General features: G+C 36.0%; 1 protein-coding gene across 1 annotated transcript in view; it reads right to left on the bottom strand.

The window, feature by feature from the left end:
- Znf804a (zinc finger protein 804A) overlaps positions 1-16,116 on the bottom strand; it is a 190,558-nt gene extending 174,442 nt beyond the window's left edge. Inside the window, exon 1 of the mRNA XM_013355305.2 lies at positions 15,914-16,116. Coding sequence (XP_013210759.2) covers positions 15,914-16,024 — 111 coding nt within the window. The 5' untranslated portion in view covers positions 16,025-16,116. The remainder of the gene's footprint in view (positions 1-15,913) is intronic.
- Between the last annotated feature and the right edge of the window lie 6 nt (positions 16,117-16,122).

Raw genomic sequence — 16,122 nt, 5'->3', positions numbered from 1 at the left:
GTCTGAAGAGCAGTCAGGGTTCCCTGCCCTGTGGAAAGTCTGAAGTCCTCCCCCCTCCATCCTGGTCTAGGAAGGTGGACATCCAAACTGGCTAGGCCCCCACAAAGCCAGAGCTAGAAGTAGGATCAAAACCCAGTGCCATTGTCCTTGGCTTCTTTTTGTAAGAACAAATTAAAGTGTTCTTGTCACATTGTCATTTGGTCATTAGCAGTCAATATTGCACAAGATAAGTACTTAACATGATAAAAATGATGGGATTATTCCTGGGATTTAAAAAGAAGTTATAAAATAGGTTTTTAGGGAAAAGTAAGTCAAGGGGTAAGTAGAGGAACCAATCATAGGACTTTTAACATAGAATTGATCCCAATGGAACTGTAACTGCATTATAAACAAACCCCCAACAATGAACAAAGACAGCATCCCTTATGCACCAGTGTGAGTACCAAAGGGGAAATTGGAATCTAGAGAATAACAGAAAGTGTTCTATTTACAAGATAAAATTGCTATGTGTTTGTTTTGCCTAATTTTGTTTATAATTTAATGTTTTCAGTGATTGACCTTTTGGCATGCTTTTCATAAAAACTGCCTAGAATTATAATTCATGAAACCATTCACTTCCATATACATGTTTCTTCTAAATGACATGGTGCGTTTTTCTCAGTTTATTTCTCTGAATAATTCCACTGATATTCAACTCAATTACTACACATTAATGTATGAAATGATATCAAATATGCTATATCTAATTTCTACACGAACTATGATACTCAAAAGTGTTTGAAACGAAACCGACAAAGTTAATTGAATTTTCCAGGGGAGGCTGCACTTGCAAATAACTTTTTCCTTCTTTGAAAGTGAAGTCTCACATTTCTGTGCTTTTTGTGAACATTAGACCGTCACGTTTAAAATGTGTTCTTTATTCTAACTAAACACTTTTCTGCTTTTCTTCTTCTTGAAGCAACAAAAAAAAAAAAAAAAACCTTATTTCTGCTGCCTCTGTAGAGCGTGCATTGTGATGCTGTCTGGCAAAATGATGGGCAGAGCAGGACTTCATTTCTCATGCTAAATAAAAACGCCTGACATCCAAACTACTTCTGGAAAGAGTCCATTGAAACCGAGCCAGATGAATATTATCCCAGGAAGCAGGAGTCACCTGGCGGCTCTTATGAAATTAGACTCCTCTACTATACCCTGAGTAGGAAAGCTCCTTAAGTAGTGAGGTAGAATACACATTTTTTAAACATCCAGGTGATGATGATGACCATTTAGGTTTGATCAGAGCGTACATCAGAAATGTACAGAATAAATTACGTGTCATTTTCCAGGCTGGCTATGCCCCCCTTTTTTTCTGGTTAATTTTCTGTTTTAAATTTCCTTGGGCTTCCTTAACCCTATACGACGCTATACTAATTGGTTTCTCATTATATGTGAAAGCTGCATATTCATGTGTTTGGGGAAATCAGGAGAACAAGTACTCTTTCAGATAACATTTTTATCTCTGTAAATGCAGGTCAACTGCCACTTTAGTAAAACAGAATAATCCCAAACTACAGTTTTATTTGACTTTAAACACAGAGATAAGTGCAGTCCTCATCCTTTATCCAGGAAACTTCTCTTTGCAACAGACACCACCACAGAAAACCACAACTCATGGAAATGCAAAACTGTGCAGCTCAGTACCAAAGGGTACATTTACAACACTATTCCTGCACCTTTGTGGAGGAAGGGTAGCAACGTTGCAAGACCCAGAAATACAGGGTTTCTGTCTTCTGGTTATGTCAGAAACTGTACCCATAATATCTTAGCAACATGACTGCCTAATCATGAGCTGAACGTTCACAACGACAGACACGCTAGCATCAATAAGGGAAAGTCCAGGTGTTTCCAAATGAGCACTTGGGAGGCAGAGGCAGGTGGATCTCCTTGTGCTTGAGGCCATCCTGGTCTACAGAGTGAGTTCCAGGACAGGCACCAAAGCTACACAGAGAAGCCCTGTATCAAAAAACAAAACAAAAAACCTGCAGACAACCAAGAGATTCTGAGAACATGGGAAATGAGAAATAGTCTTCCCTAGGGAGGAACACACAGATTCGTTAGCCAGTCTCACATGGTCAGCCCTGAAAACATATATACAAATAACATTATACAGACAGAACAGGCTGTAATTATATAATTATATATATAACTATATAATATAATATTATATATAGATCATGGACAGTTATATGGGTCTGGATAGAGGAAAGAGAAAGGTAAAATGGTGAAATTACATCATAATCTCAAAAAATAAAAGAAATATTTTAAACTAACCGTCATGAAATACTAAATATTAAAGAAGATATTTGTCTTTTTTTGTTTTAAAACCATCCTAGATCTCAACTTTCCCATTCATCATACAACCTTTCAGTAATGTTTACATATAAGCTATTAAATATGAGTAAAAGACAGTTCTACTTCAGAGTATAAACCATTTGAAGTTATTGTTAGTTCTAGAGAAGAAATCAGAAACCACAACAAATAATGGATTCAGACCATACAGCTACAATTCAAACTAAAATCTCTGTATTTCTAAAGCCATATTCTCTTTTACTATAGAAAAACAAAGACAGGAATCAAACACATATGTGAACCAATGTGAAAACTCTACATCAAACCAGGAAAGTGGTGGGAAGTATTAACTTGAGTATTTATCCTATCTTCAGTTAGATTTTTCAGTTGAAAAAGAAAACAAAAGTTCATCAGATTAAACATAAAACAAACATATTGAAAGGAATGAGACAACAGGCAGATTCTAATATCACCTTATTGAATCAGGCATTTTTTAAAAAATAAAATATATTTTACTTGGCCAAATATCCACCACTGGCTAGCTCAAATTGGCATAACTTTTGTTGGTGAGAAGACACCCTCTGTGGTCCCCTTTTGCTCCCTGCCCTTCAGAATTTTCCTCAGAGTATTTTTTTAAGTGATAGTGTCATTTCTTCTGTCTTTGAATATACCTTCCATGTCTTGTGGCTAAACTCAGTTTGCCAGAAAGAAGTAACAGAGGTCACAAAGTCAACATTTTATTTTCTGCAGGTCTTCAGGTTGCTGACAAAATAACCAAAAATGTAGAAGACATGCTCTAGAGATGGTTTCTTTGCTGAAACCCAGAAGAATGCAGAATGCTGAACAGCATAGAGAACGAGTTTCTGTCACTTTGGATGATTCTATAATTAGCAGGGAACTGCAGGCTAACATTCCAAAGTGATTCACTGTGAGGCATAAGGACAGCAGCATTAACAAACACGCAGGGCCACAGCCTACACTGGGGGACTTTGGAGACTGGCGCTTCTGGGTGAACCTGGCATGCCATCATCCTATTATTTACGTGACATTCCTTTAAATATGTTTTTCCCTCTGATCATCTATTTTCCTCTTCCTTCTTCCTGTCACAGCCATACTCATTCTAATTCCAGACAATGACCACTCAGCTGCTTTGCCTACTATGTTCATTTAGATTTCCTTGCAAGTATATTAAGTAACTAGATGGGGAGTAAGTTCTTGCATTTTACTTTTTAGAGATGAATGCTTTGAACAGTGGCCTTGGCCAATGTTTCTAGAACTCTATGGCCTTTTTGAGGAAAATATTCTAATTTAAAAATTAACAGACAATTAATAACTTCCATTATTATGGGATAGGTGTAAGGAGAGAGCAAGAATGAGAGAGAGGGATTAGCATCTCGAAAGGAGGAAGGACAAAAAAAGGAGGATGAAAATGGCATTTCTTGGAGTGTCTGTCTGTCTTTCTTGGAGCATGTGAATGTACACTGTTCATATTTTATTTAGGACACTGAGATTAAAAAAATTATCAAAAAATTATCAGTAGTTTTTAAAGCATATAAGGATTGAATTATTAATAGAGTATTTTAACTAGTAATTATATATCACAAGTAAGCAACATTCTCATATTTTCTTATGTCATTATATTACGGTAGGCCTTGTAGCAAAGATGATCACTCTCCTTGATGTGTCATTATTAATTATAACACTTGTCCTCTCTTATAAGGTAGTCTGAAAATATTGTATTCAACACGGCTTACCAGGCCAGTGCAATGAGCATTCCTTAGAGGTTATTACCATCGGCCTACCTGCAAACTAGTCTCCTGGGGGTTTTAATGACAATGGGCACCATAACAGCCATTTCTCTAAGTGATGGTCTAAAAAATGTGTTTCTTATATTGAAACAATAATTGCACAGTGACTGGCAGTAGAAATACACCAACATGATTATATATAAGCATCCCCTTTCCTCCAAGAAAGGTCAATTCCTGCTCTTAGGGGGATACCTGGTAAATGCTAACAAAACACAATTATTTTTCCTATACCACTTTTGATAATCAAAGAATAAAGATGTAAACCATGTATAAAATTAATGAAACTCATCATTATCTATAGATAATAGACAATAATAAAAATAGAAGAAACCTCTCTGATTCTATGGGTTCCCATAAAAATTATAGGGAGACGGTAGGACAAAAGGAAGGAATTTCATAATTTCAGGCATTTGTTCATATTTTAACTGTTTTCTTTCAACGAATGACAGTCATCACAATATTCTTTGACTAGCTGTGCAGTCCATGCAAATTTCAATTGGATTTAACCACAAATTGTGAAGAAATTAAAATAAAATTGCCACTTAAGATCATAAAGCTACTACATAAAAAAGTACTAAGAAGAACCTACAAACATTAAGGTCAGAGGGCAAACAGACACTTTCAAGGCCGAGACTGACAGCCTTTCTAGGGTTTTTTTGTCATACACTACATTTCATCATGATTTCATTATCTAACACATGTGACTAAGAATTGTCACAAATTAATAAGGAGTGAAAAACCAGAATGAAATATGAAATAAACACTTTTCTTGTCTTTTTGTAATGAAATTTTAGAATGATTTTTAGCCAATAAAACTGCAATAATTATGTTGGACAAATTTATTAATTTAGAAATATTGACTGAGTTTGTAATGTGAAGAGGAAATGTTATGTCGCCCCCTAGTGTAAATATTAATTTTTCAACATCAGGAATACAGTAACAGAAGACATTGAAGACTTTCCATTCTGATCCATCAGAGACAGCAAAAGAAACCTCAAGCTTTCCTAAGAAAGAATGTGGTGTGATTCCATGAACTTTATAAGTTAAAAAAAAGACTAATACCTGAAGGTTTCCTTGCAGTTTTTGTCTCTGAAATATTTAGACAAAAATCTATATAAAAGGAGATGTTTTATGCATCAGGACATGTGTAGATGTAAGGAGTGCCAAGAAATTACTGAGTGAAACTTACAAATGTTCATGCCAACCAAATATGAGTGTGTTGACATCTGAGCAGCCATGAGATGGTGTGGGGAAGTGACGCAAAGGCTGGTCAGTGGCACTTTCTATTATGTCAACTGACACATTTTCATAAAACAATGGGAAGTTTCAAGCTTAATCCCCCCCCCCATCGCAACACACTTCTGATTGTTAAAAGTATATGGTCAAGCTCACAATATCAATTATTTTCCAGAGATTCTCAATAGTGAAATTCTACGTTTTTAGATTTTTTTCCCTGAGAATCACAGGTACCCCAATATGGATGGGTGTTATTAACTGAATGTCTCCCAAATACATTTTCTATGGCATTAGAAGTTTTACCTGTTTAGGGTTAATGGTTACACTCATGAAGCCCTCATGACGAGGTGCATGCTGTCCTAAGAGTTAGATAAGCTCACGTTCCTCTCCACTTTCTCCTATGTGAGCATACAAATAATGAAGGGAGAATCCCTCACCACTTATGATGACACTTAGTACTTTCACCTGGGAACTCTCCACAGCTTCCAGACCTGCAGATAACAAATAATTGATATTTAGGCTACCCAGGCTATAAACAGTCCCTAACGCAGCTTAAATTGACATGGGAAATGAGTGAACATATCATTGGTAATAATTTGGCCTCCAAGAAGACAAGTGTGGGAGGGCAATATTTGTAGTAGGAATGGGATGCATTGTTTTCAGAATACTCCAGCAGGGTTCAGAGAAGTTCTCAGACTCCCAGAAGCCATTCAATAGCTATCTTCACAAGAAGAGAAAAGGGGGCATGAAGACTCTGAGTGTTTCTAACAAGACTCCTATATGTCATCCTTGACCATTCCACCAGCTACACCGTCTTCTATGTAATTATCAAGACAAAGCTTAGCCCAAGCTAGACATTCAGTGATAACCATCACCTCAAGAAATTAGTAAGGGGGAAAGGACAAAGAGGTGGGGGGGGGCGAAATCTCACGGGAAAAAGAGCTGGAGGTGAATACAGAAACCAAAGAAGAAGGAGGAAAGATGGACAGGTAAAACCAAGCTATTAATAAGGTCTCAAGGACTTATGTTATTTTACATTATCTAAGTTATCTACAATAAATATAAGTGCATAGACATACATATGTATAGCTTAAAGGAAATGATGTCACTTGGGCTGACAGTGTTCCATGATGGACATCTAACAAAAGCTACAGTACCAGGCATGAGAAACCTCTGATCAAGTTGTTGGTTAGGATGGTCTCACCGACTTTAAAACAAAATAGGCTATTGCTCTTTCCTTTGGTTGCCTCTCTGTGGTTGAAAGTAAGCCATTTGCAAATCACACCTCACACTTAAAACACAGGACTAAAATTACTTGAGTTGGATATAACATAAAAGCCTCTTTCCTGTGATCTAGTTTCCATAGTACCTGAAAATACTGTGCAAATTCCCAAGGTAGAGAAGAAGGCAACTGTAATGCCACTGAACCACAGCAATGATTCCAGTGTCATAGTATACATAAAGAGTGGCAGCCATATGTTGGTGGCAGCCATCAGCTTCCTAATTGGACTTAAGAACCCCTCAGCAGGAATAAAGTTATCCCTGGTACTGAAAACATAAACAACTAATTGGATCTAACAGAAACACTAACGCAAGAGATTTCGTGGGTTCCACCTCTAGACAAATAAATACAGGAACTAATACCTACAGTGAGTTCGAGAATCAGCCTGTCAGAGGGACAAGCTCTCTGGCTGGTCATCCAATACTAAGTCATCCGATCTGTTGTCAAGTGTACACAATCAGCAGTAACAGACTAAACAGATTGTATTTATGTATCCATGTGTGTGTGTGTGAGTGTGTAAATAAGTACATGAACATACACATAACAATAATAATCGATAAAAGGCCATCAATAAAAAATTTAATAAAATAGTCATCAATTTAAGAAGGGAGTTGGGAGACATGGGAGTAGTTGGAGGGAGGAAAGGGAATGAAGAAGGTGATATGATTGCATTTTTTATGAAATATATGTATATATATATATATTGAAAGAAAAAACAAAGGAACAAAAAGAAGAAAAAAACAAACCCTTAATTCCCCAGTTCTCCCTCATTTCCTAGTCTTCAACCTGTATCTAGAGCATGATTTCCAGTATAATCCTCTATGTTTTCACAGGACTTAAAACTGTTGGCCTGTGTTTTTCTTTAAGTCATTAAAGTCTATCATCAATAAGTCTCAAATTTTTTCACCCAACTGGAACTTCGATGTTTATTTCAACCCAAGTCTAAATGGAAGACATCAGTGTCCTGGCTCTGTCTCAGCAGGTAAACTTTTCATCTCCTAAAGTCCTCTACAAATGCAACAGTGTGGGGAAAATATCATCATTCCACTGTGATACTTTCCACCAATCCCCGGCCTTTCTAATTCCTAAAAGAGCCCACCTTGAAATCACATTTCTCAAACGTTCTCTGGTCCTTGTCTGGATACCTGGACTCTGATCACTTTGTCCTTCAGCTCTTCCTCTGTGACCATCCACTCCTTCTTTTATTAAAGACTCTAAACCAATTTTCCTAAAACTGTTGCTACCTGGGAGCTTGGCTGGTTCTAGAAGTCAGGTTAACACTAAAGGTTTCATTCTAAGAATACACTGTATATTTAGATAATCAAGACCACTCCTTATATCTTATCACAGATGAAAACAAAGTCACTGATTTATTACCCAGGAACCTCATCCACTAAACATCATGAATTTCAGCTTTCTCCTAGTCTGTTTTATTTGCTTTCTACATGAAAATTGCTAAGCTAACCATAAATGAGCTCGAATCACAGCAAAAATCCAAGGAATCCTTCATGAATGTTCACAGGTCTCACATTGCATAGCTTACACTTTTAACAGGAACATGACCAACCAACACACTTCCAATACAAATGTGTTCCTGGCATCATTTGATGGCTGCACATGACCCTGAGTATTTAAGCTTTTGTGAGGAACATTTTAGAAATTGGAAATCCTTTATTTTAAACAATTCTACTTAAAACATGTTAAAAAAAAACTTATCCTACCAAGGTGTCTGTTAAAACAAAGTATTTTTTCTTTCATTTAGTGTTAACCTATATATTTTATGACAAGAAGTGTCTGTGTCATTAACTGTTTGTTGGATTACAACAGAGAACAATGATGATATTTTATGTTATTGTTACATGGTTTTGTTATAATATTAAGACATTGGGTTAGGATACAGATACAGATATAACTATTTAAAATAGATATCATAAACCTCTTTATGAATAACAGGAAGGGTCAATCATAAACCTGTTTATGAATAACAGGAAGGGTCACAATAAGCTCTGTATTAAACCTCTGCAGTTAGCACGCACTTACTTCCTGTTGGATCCAACTAGCATCTTTGTTTTCACCATTTAGCTTTCTTATTGGAAAGAAAATCTGTTATGAGCTGCAGTTTTATGCATCAGAGTGGTTCAAATAATTTCATTCCTAGGAATGTTAGAGTGCTTGGTGTATAGGGAGTGCCTGTATTAATAGATCATAAGATTTAAATGGGCCTGTAATTGCAGTGAATGGTCAGTTGGAAATGTGGGTGCAATTGGTGGACTGGACATAGGCAGGAACTAATGCAGCCATCATGAAGAAGAGTTTCTTCTTTTATAAGAAACCTCAGTGGTTGGTCTGAAAGCCTATGAACAGATTGCATGAGGTCAGCTCTGTAGGGTAAGTCAATGAGTTTTTAAACTATGGGTTAGTAGGTGAGATGTTAGCTAAATCTACAAAATCCATTGCTGCGATACAGTTAGCATTTGGTTGATAAGTAGCACTGTACATTGAATAATATATAGCTCATATTCTAAGACTGCTAGTAAGTGAAGCTCAGCTCCACCACCATAAACATTTGCTGTATGAAGGGTGTACTTACATTGAGGAAAGTGCGTAGCTTTCTTCCAGTGTTGCCAAGCCATTATTAAAGAGTTCAGAATAGTACATCCAATAATGGACAACATTTACTTTAACAACTAAGACTGAGTTTAAATTATTTATTACCCCACTTTACCTTACATTGTGCTAGAAAGTATAAAACTAAACATTTATAAAAATTAATGAAACTTTGCCAGTTACAAACACCACAAGAAATGCCCTATACAGTGTAAGCTTTTCTTGGATGCAAGGCTCCCTAAGAATGGAAAGAAATAGATCAAATGATTTCAAGATAGAAACCTCTTGCAAAATTATACTTTAATTATATTCCTTGTGGCTGGCAACACAAAATGTGATAGACAGAAACACATAATCCCCTCCTAAATTTAAGTTACAGTACATCACAGATAATCATTGTTATATTCTCTGAAGTGATTCATCAAACTCCCAGACCACAGTGTTCCCCTTCAATAGCACCAGCTCCCTTCCAAAGTTCACTGAGAGAAACTATCACAATGTTGTAGCAAATCGGAATTACTTTAAAGTGTAATTTCTACTATCCATAAACTATTAATGAACTTGTTTCTACCTATTAAAGTAAGTATGTCGGGTATATATTATGTTTAAGAATAACTTAAAGACTAAAGCTTCATCAAAATTAATTTTGAAAAGACTAGAAACAGCAAATAAATGCCCAAAGTTTTGAGTCTAAATGAAAATGTTCTGTTTTTGTTTTATTTTTGAAGTTGGAAATTGAGTCCAAGTCTTCAAGAATGGTAAAGGTGTTATGTACAACTGAGCTATATTCTCAGATAAAATGCAGAATGTCTCACCCTCTATTTCTCACAGGCTTCTTATTATGACAATGTTCCAACATATTTGATCTGGACAATGCCGTCAACAAATTCAAGCAATAGGTAACAAATGAAGTCAGAGGACATTATGAATGTTCTAGATGTAAGTAAGACCATTAATTTTGTAAGAGTTGGTCCAATGAAGGGTGCAGTCAAAAAAGCGAGCTTTTTTCTCTTTGTGGGAAACTTTGAGTTTTGAATTAAGTATGGACCCAATTAGATGTTGTCATTATATGAGAAGGTAATATTAAAAAGGAGAATCTCTAACAGTAACAAAAAGCAGTGTATAAAGCCTGGTGTCATGGTGCATGCCTTTAATCCCAGCAGCTGAGAGGATGTGGCAGGCAGATTTCCGAGTCTGAGGTCATACTGGTCTACAGAGTGAGTTCCTGGACAATGAGGACTACATGGAGAAATTCTTGTCTCACCAAAAAGAAACAGAAAGCAGTGTAGAAGTATTAGGCTGGAAAACATCTTATTTTCAATCAATACTGAAACCCAAATATTTTAAAACACATACACTAAAACAAATATTCTAAAATTTAAAAATGTCCCCAAATAAAACTCAATGAAATTTCTGGACTATGTCCTCCTGTATTTTTTAATAAAATTGCCTTTGCCAACATCAATAATACAAAAATATTGGTTCACATCTGAGAGGAAGAGACAAGGTTATAAAGTAACTAATGATCAGATATATGACAACATTTCTCTTTTGTAATGATGGATACATTTTAAGTCATAATAATAAACTTTCAATTATAAGTGATGTGTCTCATTTGAATAATATATTTAAAGATGTACATGCTATGAAGTTTTATTTAAAATAACGCCAAAAAGTAAATGACACAATTAGTTCAGAAAAGTATGAACCAACCTAATCGGTAATACTGAATGCATGAGTTGAAAAGATTGTTGGAAGAATATGTAATGGTTGAACATAGGAACATGTTCATAAAGGTGGTAAGTCTGTGGACATAGTATTGTACCACCTGATTCTCACCTCACCTTAAGCCTCCTGGGGATAGTAATCTCTCAGTGCTATTTGTTCAATATCATAGCTCTACATTCAATCTTTTTAGTCTTATAGCCTTATGGTGTACCCAAAACTGGTTTTAGTGAGTCAAAGGGACTTTTAAATCATATTTTTTTGAGGAGACACAGGAAGGTAAGAGAATTGTATGTAAAGTAAATAATATTAAAATCACCAGGAAAAGGCCACATGGAGTATCTCAAGGTCAATCTAAAAATTTATCATTTCTACTATATACACACAAAAACAGAAAAAATAACCAAAAATTTTGCATGTCAAATTAAAGCAAGGGGAAAATATACTGGGTAACAAGAAACTTGTAAACTTGTCAAGAAGATTGGAAGATGTTTTAAAGCAGAAGCAAAAAGGGCAGGAGTGTTGGAGAGATACCATATTCGCCTCATGAACCACAGAGCCATTGATGTTTCTACAAGTCCAGAGCTGCTGAAGCTTCTCCATGAAGCTGAATAAATGAAACAACTATGGTGAAGATCAATCAATAAATTAAGTCTTACTGAACCTGGTACTTTCTATATTGAAAATGTTGGTCATCCTACATTACTAAGGCATTGATGAAAATTGGGGAGTTTGTCCGCTTGAGGATAAGAAGTAAGATACAACTAAATTCATATTTTTAATTAGTCACTATTTATCTGTACTTGAAGAGAAGAAGAAAAGTAAAATGGCTTCAACTAAATATGATGCAACACTTTCTCTTACATATTATCACACTGGTCCTTATAAATTTTATAATTAAGACATGCCATAAAATCTTCTCCATAACAATGACCTCCCACTGTCATTGGCTCATTTTTAGTTTTTTAATTCAGAATATTAAAACATTAGTTGAGACATAAATATTCTAAGCAACTAACAGAATGTAATAGCAAACTAATGATGGTACTAAGATTCCTAAGTTGAAATCCATACTTTGCATTGAAATTTCATACAAATGTATATTATATATTTATATATACATTAAAACATTTAAAATGTAAAAGTAGGTCAAAGAATTTCTGTTGACCAATTGCAAAAGTCTATTAATAAAGAATTTTTATTCCAACAGTGGTTGCTCATGTAAATTTAAAATAGAATATATAGATCATAATGTTTGTTCAAGATCATTAAGTTCTCTGCTTTATCAACAGTAATATAATAAAAGATTACAGCATAACTAATAAAAGATTATTTTATTGTTCCATAAAAGTAAGCTGTCGAGAGATGATGATGCAGTTTGTAACAGACAGAATAACAAGTAAAACATTTTCTTAACTCTTTGTAAGACAAAAATGGAGGCTTTTCATGTTCATTAAGATTCTTAAGTTGGTAAAGTTCATGAATAAGTTCAAGAATGCCAAATGCAGGAACTACAGTGGGATAGATAGATAGATAGATAGATAGATAGATAGATAGATAGATGATAGATAGATAGATAGATAGATAGATAGATAGATAGATAGATAGTAGAGAGATGATAGATAGATGATGATGATGATAGATAGATGATAGATGATAGATAGATAGATGATAGATAGATAGATAGATAGATAGATAGATAGATAGATAGATAGATAGATAGATAGATAGTAGATAGATAGTAGATAGATGGTGATAGATAGATAGATAGATAGATAGATAGATAGATAGATAGATGATAGTAGATAGATAGATGATAGATAGATGATGATAGATAGATAGATAGATAGATGATCGATAGATAGACAGACGGACAGACAGACAGACAGATAGATAGATAGATGATAGATAGATGTTAGATAGAGAACAGATAAATAGATGCATAGAAAACCACAACTTCTCACCAAGCTTTTAGTTCTTTAGAACATGTGCCATTTTTGATAGAGGAAGTTCCAAGGTTTACTAAGAAAATAAGCTAATTTATTGACTGCCCTTCTTCCCTTAGTGACTATCTAGTTCATTAGCATAAATGTGGTCTTTCATTCCTAACAGAAGCAATGAGCCAATGGCACTGAAATCTAAACAAATGGGACATGTTGTTCAGACGTAACTTTCATTTGTGATAGCATTCCATATCCAAAGCTCTACAGAGCAAATTCATCTTCGGAATTATTGTAAGGTCATACAATAGCTTTTATTTAATCTGAACTTTGAAGAAATTAACAAAAAATTCATTAACCAACTAGTAATTGAAAATAACTCAATTTCTTGGGGAAAATCAAAATTGTTTTTCTGTGGCTTTAGGTTTTATCTCCTTGGGAAAGAAAAAAAAAAACAGATATTTACATGGACGTCATTAAAATTCCTTTATCTTAGAGGAAAAATTTATTACATGAAATTCAAATATAAAAGAGTTTAAATATTTGTGATTTGATTATTACTGTATGGATATAGATTTTAAAATACTGAATATACTTAACACAAACAACTATCACCTTAAAACTAGAGAAGTAAAACAAAAAATATGATATGCATTAATATCAATTTGAAATTTTATGTCACATAGTATATGTCCATTTTAAGTTAATATCTCTGCTTCATATGAAAGTAAGTACTTTTTAAACTTCAGGTCAAATTATCTATTTTGATCTGAATTAAATAGCATATAGTAGGGCTCAAAGAATTTTTATTGCTGTCAAGATGATATCATTATATAAGTATGAACTAATCTTTATTAATTAACATAATTCCATCATTGATATACTTATTCTCTCTTTATAGTTATAGACAAACACAGGTCTCATTTCTCCTAATGGCAAAACTCACCCAAAGCACTTAGAACACATACACATATATTCTATAAAAAATAGCTTTAAATAGTTGAAAACTAATGTGAGCATACCCTGCATTTATGTCAGCATGAAACTCACACCCAGCAAATACAGACAGGGCAGGGTTGTCATGATCACCCCAAGATTCACTCCTACCTTATAGTTATGAGAAACATTATGAACTTTATTTCAGAGTGTATCTCCTTGTTGGTTGCTTCAAACACTTACATGTATTTTGATTTATTCATCTCATTTAGGTGGCTGTTTTTAATGTGCCCATTTTAACCATGAGGTTGCACAGACAAAACCTGCTCTTCACCTGCCCTTTGTCAACATGAGTGATGAAGAGCTGCAATTGCACAGCAAATAAGCGATCACCAGCTAACGGAGTCACTGGAAAGCCCAAGGAGGTGGAAGAGGTACAAGGAACAGCACAGAAACAAGAGCAGGGTTCTCAAATAACTGCCCATTTCTCTCAACTCTTGAGTGTCTTAGCATCTACACCTTGGGAATCCTCCTTCTTTTGCTTGTCCTTAAACTAAACTTGGTTTAACGAGTAAAGCCAAATGTGTGGAAGAAATGGTTTTTCTCTTTAAAAATGTTCGCCAAACTCTTAAGTAGATCCCAGACCATTTCAGTAATTCTTCAAGACTTTGACTACCCCGCAATACTCAACTACAGAAGTCTGCGGTGTATGCTCTGTTGTGCAAAGAAACAGGAAATAAACACATCCTGAACAACAAAGATATCAAACTAAGCCTGTGTTCTTGTGTGTAAATCACCGAAAAGCTGGCAGTCCATATCCAAGAAAAGGGTAAAGCAAACGCATCCTGTGGGAGTCTGAATCCACTGAACACTTCAATTGAGAACTTTTCATCCTCAAAAAAAAAAAAAGTTCTTAGGCCATTTATTTCTTTTGGTTTATGTAGACACATATAGAGAGTGATATTAAGAAAACCACACTTGCTTTTCAGATAAGTGTGTCCTTGAACTACTCTGCTCTCAGAGAAGCGAGTACTGGGAGAATTAGGGAAATTTTGCCAGCGAGCACATACTTCACAAAGTCATACACTTTTACCATCTGACTGGCTGAACTCTGCAGTACGCATACTAAAGAGCCCCCATGCTGCTGTTCTCTTCCTTTGAAGAAGTGCGGACTTCTCCAGACACATTTCCTCTTGAGAGTTGGTCCTGTAAAGAGGCTTCGTGGCGATACAGTTTGGATGGGATGAACATAGGAGCTATTCCCTGCACTGTCTCTATGCTCAGCACATCTTCCACCAATCAAGAGTGCTTTTCCTACTGGATGCCGAAGGGCAAGCTAAGCTATGCTATCCAGTGAGAGGAGCTGTGTGGGTTTTGTTTTCTAAGATGTTTTCTGCTGGCTGTAACAGTGATACAGTGATCACCTTCCACCCATGCCCCTAAACTCTACTGAGTGACAAGCTCACAGCATGGACTGATGGGATCTTTCTGTTTAGCTTAGTGCAGACAACTTCTTAGAAGAGAAGTTTCCTATCTGTCCGTCCTTCAGCCAAAAGCTAAGAGCCAAGAAAGGAACTCTTTCTGAGACCCCCACTCAATCCAGCCTCTTGCCCTAAGCCACCAGCCACTCTGGCTCCCTCTTTCACCATAGACACCCACACCATCGTTCACCTTCAGCTGCCTAAAATGAAAGGTGCCACGGGATCACTTGGGGTTAGGGCTCTTTTCTATTTTTAGAGGGTCCTATTGAAATAAGAAAGGACTGATAAATCTTCAGCATGTGGAGTGTTGTGGACAGAAAGCTTCATGAAGTGTCGGGGGAAAAAAAAAACCTCAATCAGAGCTTTGCTGAGATTCCTTCCTTTTCCTACACCCGAGTCTCATCCCACGCCCATCAGATAAATACACAAAATAAATGAATGCTTTGCAAATCAAACAGAATCGCGAAAGCTCCTCAGTCAACTCATTTCTTCAGATATGCCCTATTAGATGAGAAACAGTTAAGACACAGAGACACAGAAAGAGAGACAGACACACAACATAGAGATTACCAGAGTTTTGTTCCCGTTCTTGCTGAGAGGGCCCCGGAAAACTCCCTTGATGTTGCGAAAGTGTCCGTTGCTGAGATGCGTGGAGCTGATGACAATGTAGTAACACTCCATGGGGCAGCCGCCGCCTCTCCTCCGCAGCCGCCGCTTCCACGCACCCGCGCCCGCAGCCGCAGCCGGGGCCGGGAGGGTGGGCTGGGGATCGCGGCAGG

Source organism: Microtus ochrogaster, chromosome 4 (genome assembly GCF_000317375.1).
Source record: "Microtus ochrogaster isolate Prairie Vole_2 chromosome 4, MicOch1.0, whole genome shotgun sequence".
Taxonomy (NCBI): domain Eukaryota; kingdom Metazoa; phylum Chordata; class Mammalia; order Rodentia; family Cricetidae; genus Microtus; species Microtus ochrogaster.
This window is presented reverse-complemented; position numbering and strand designations above follow the sequence as displayed.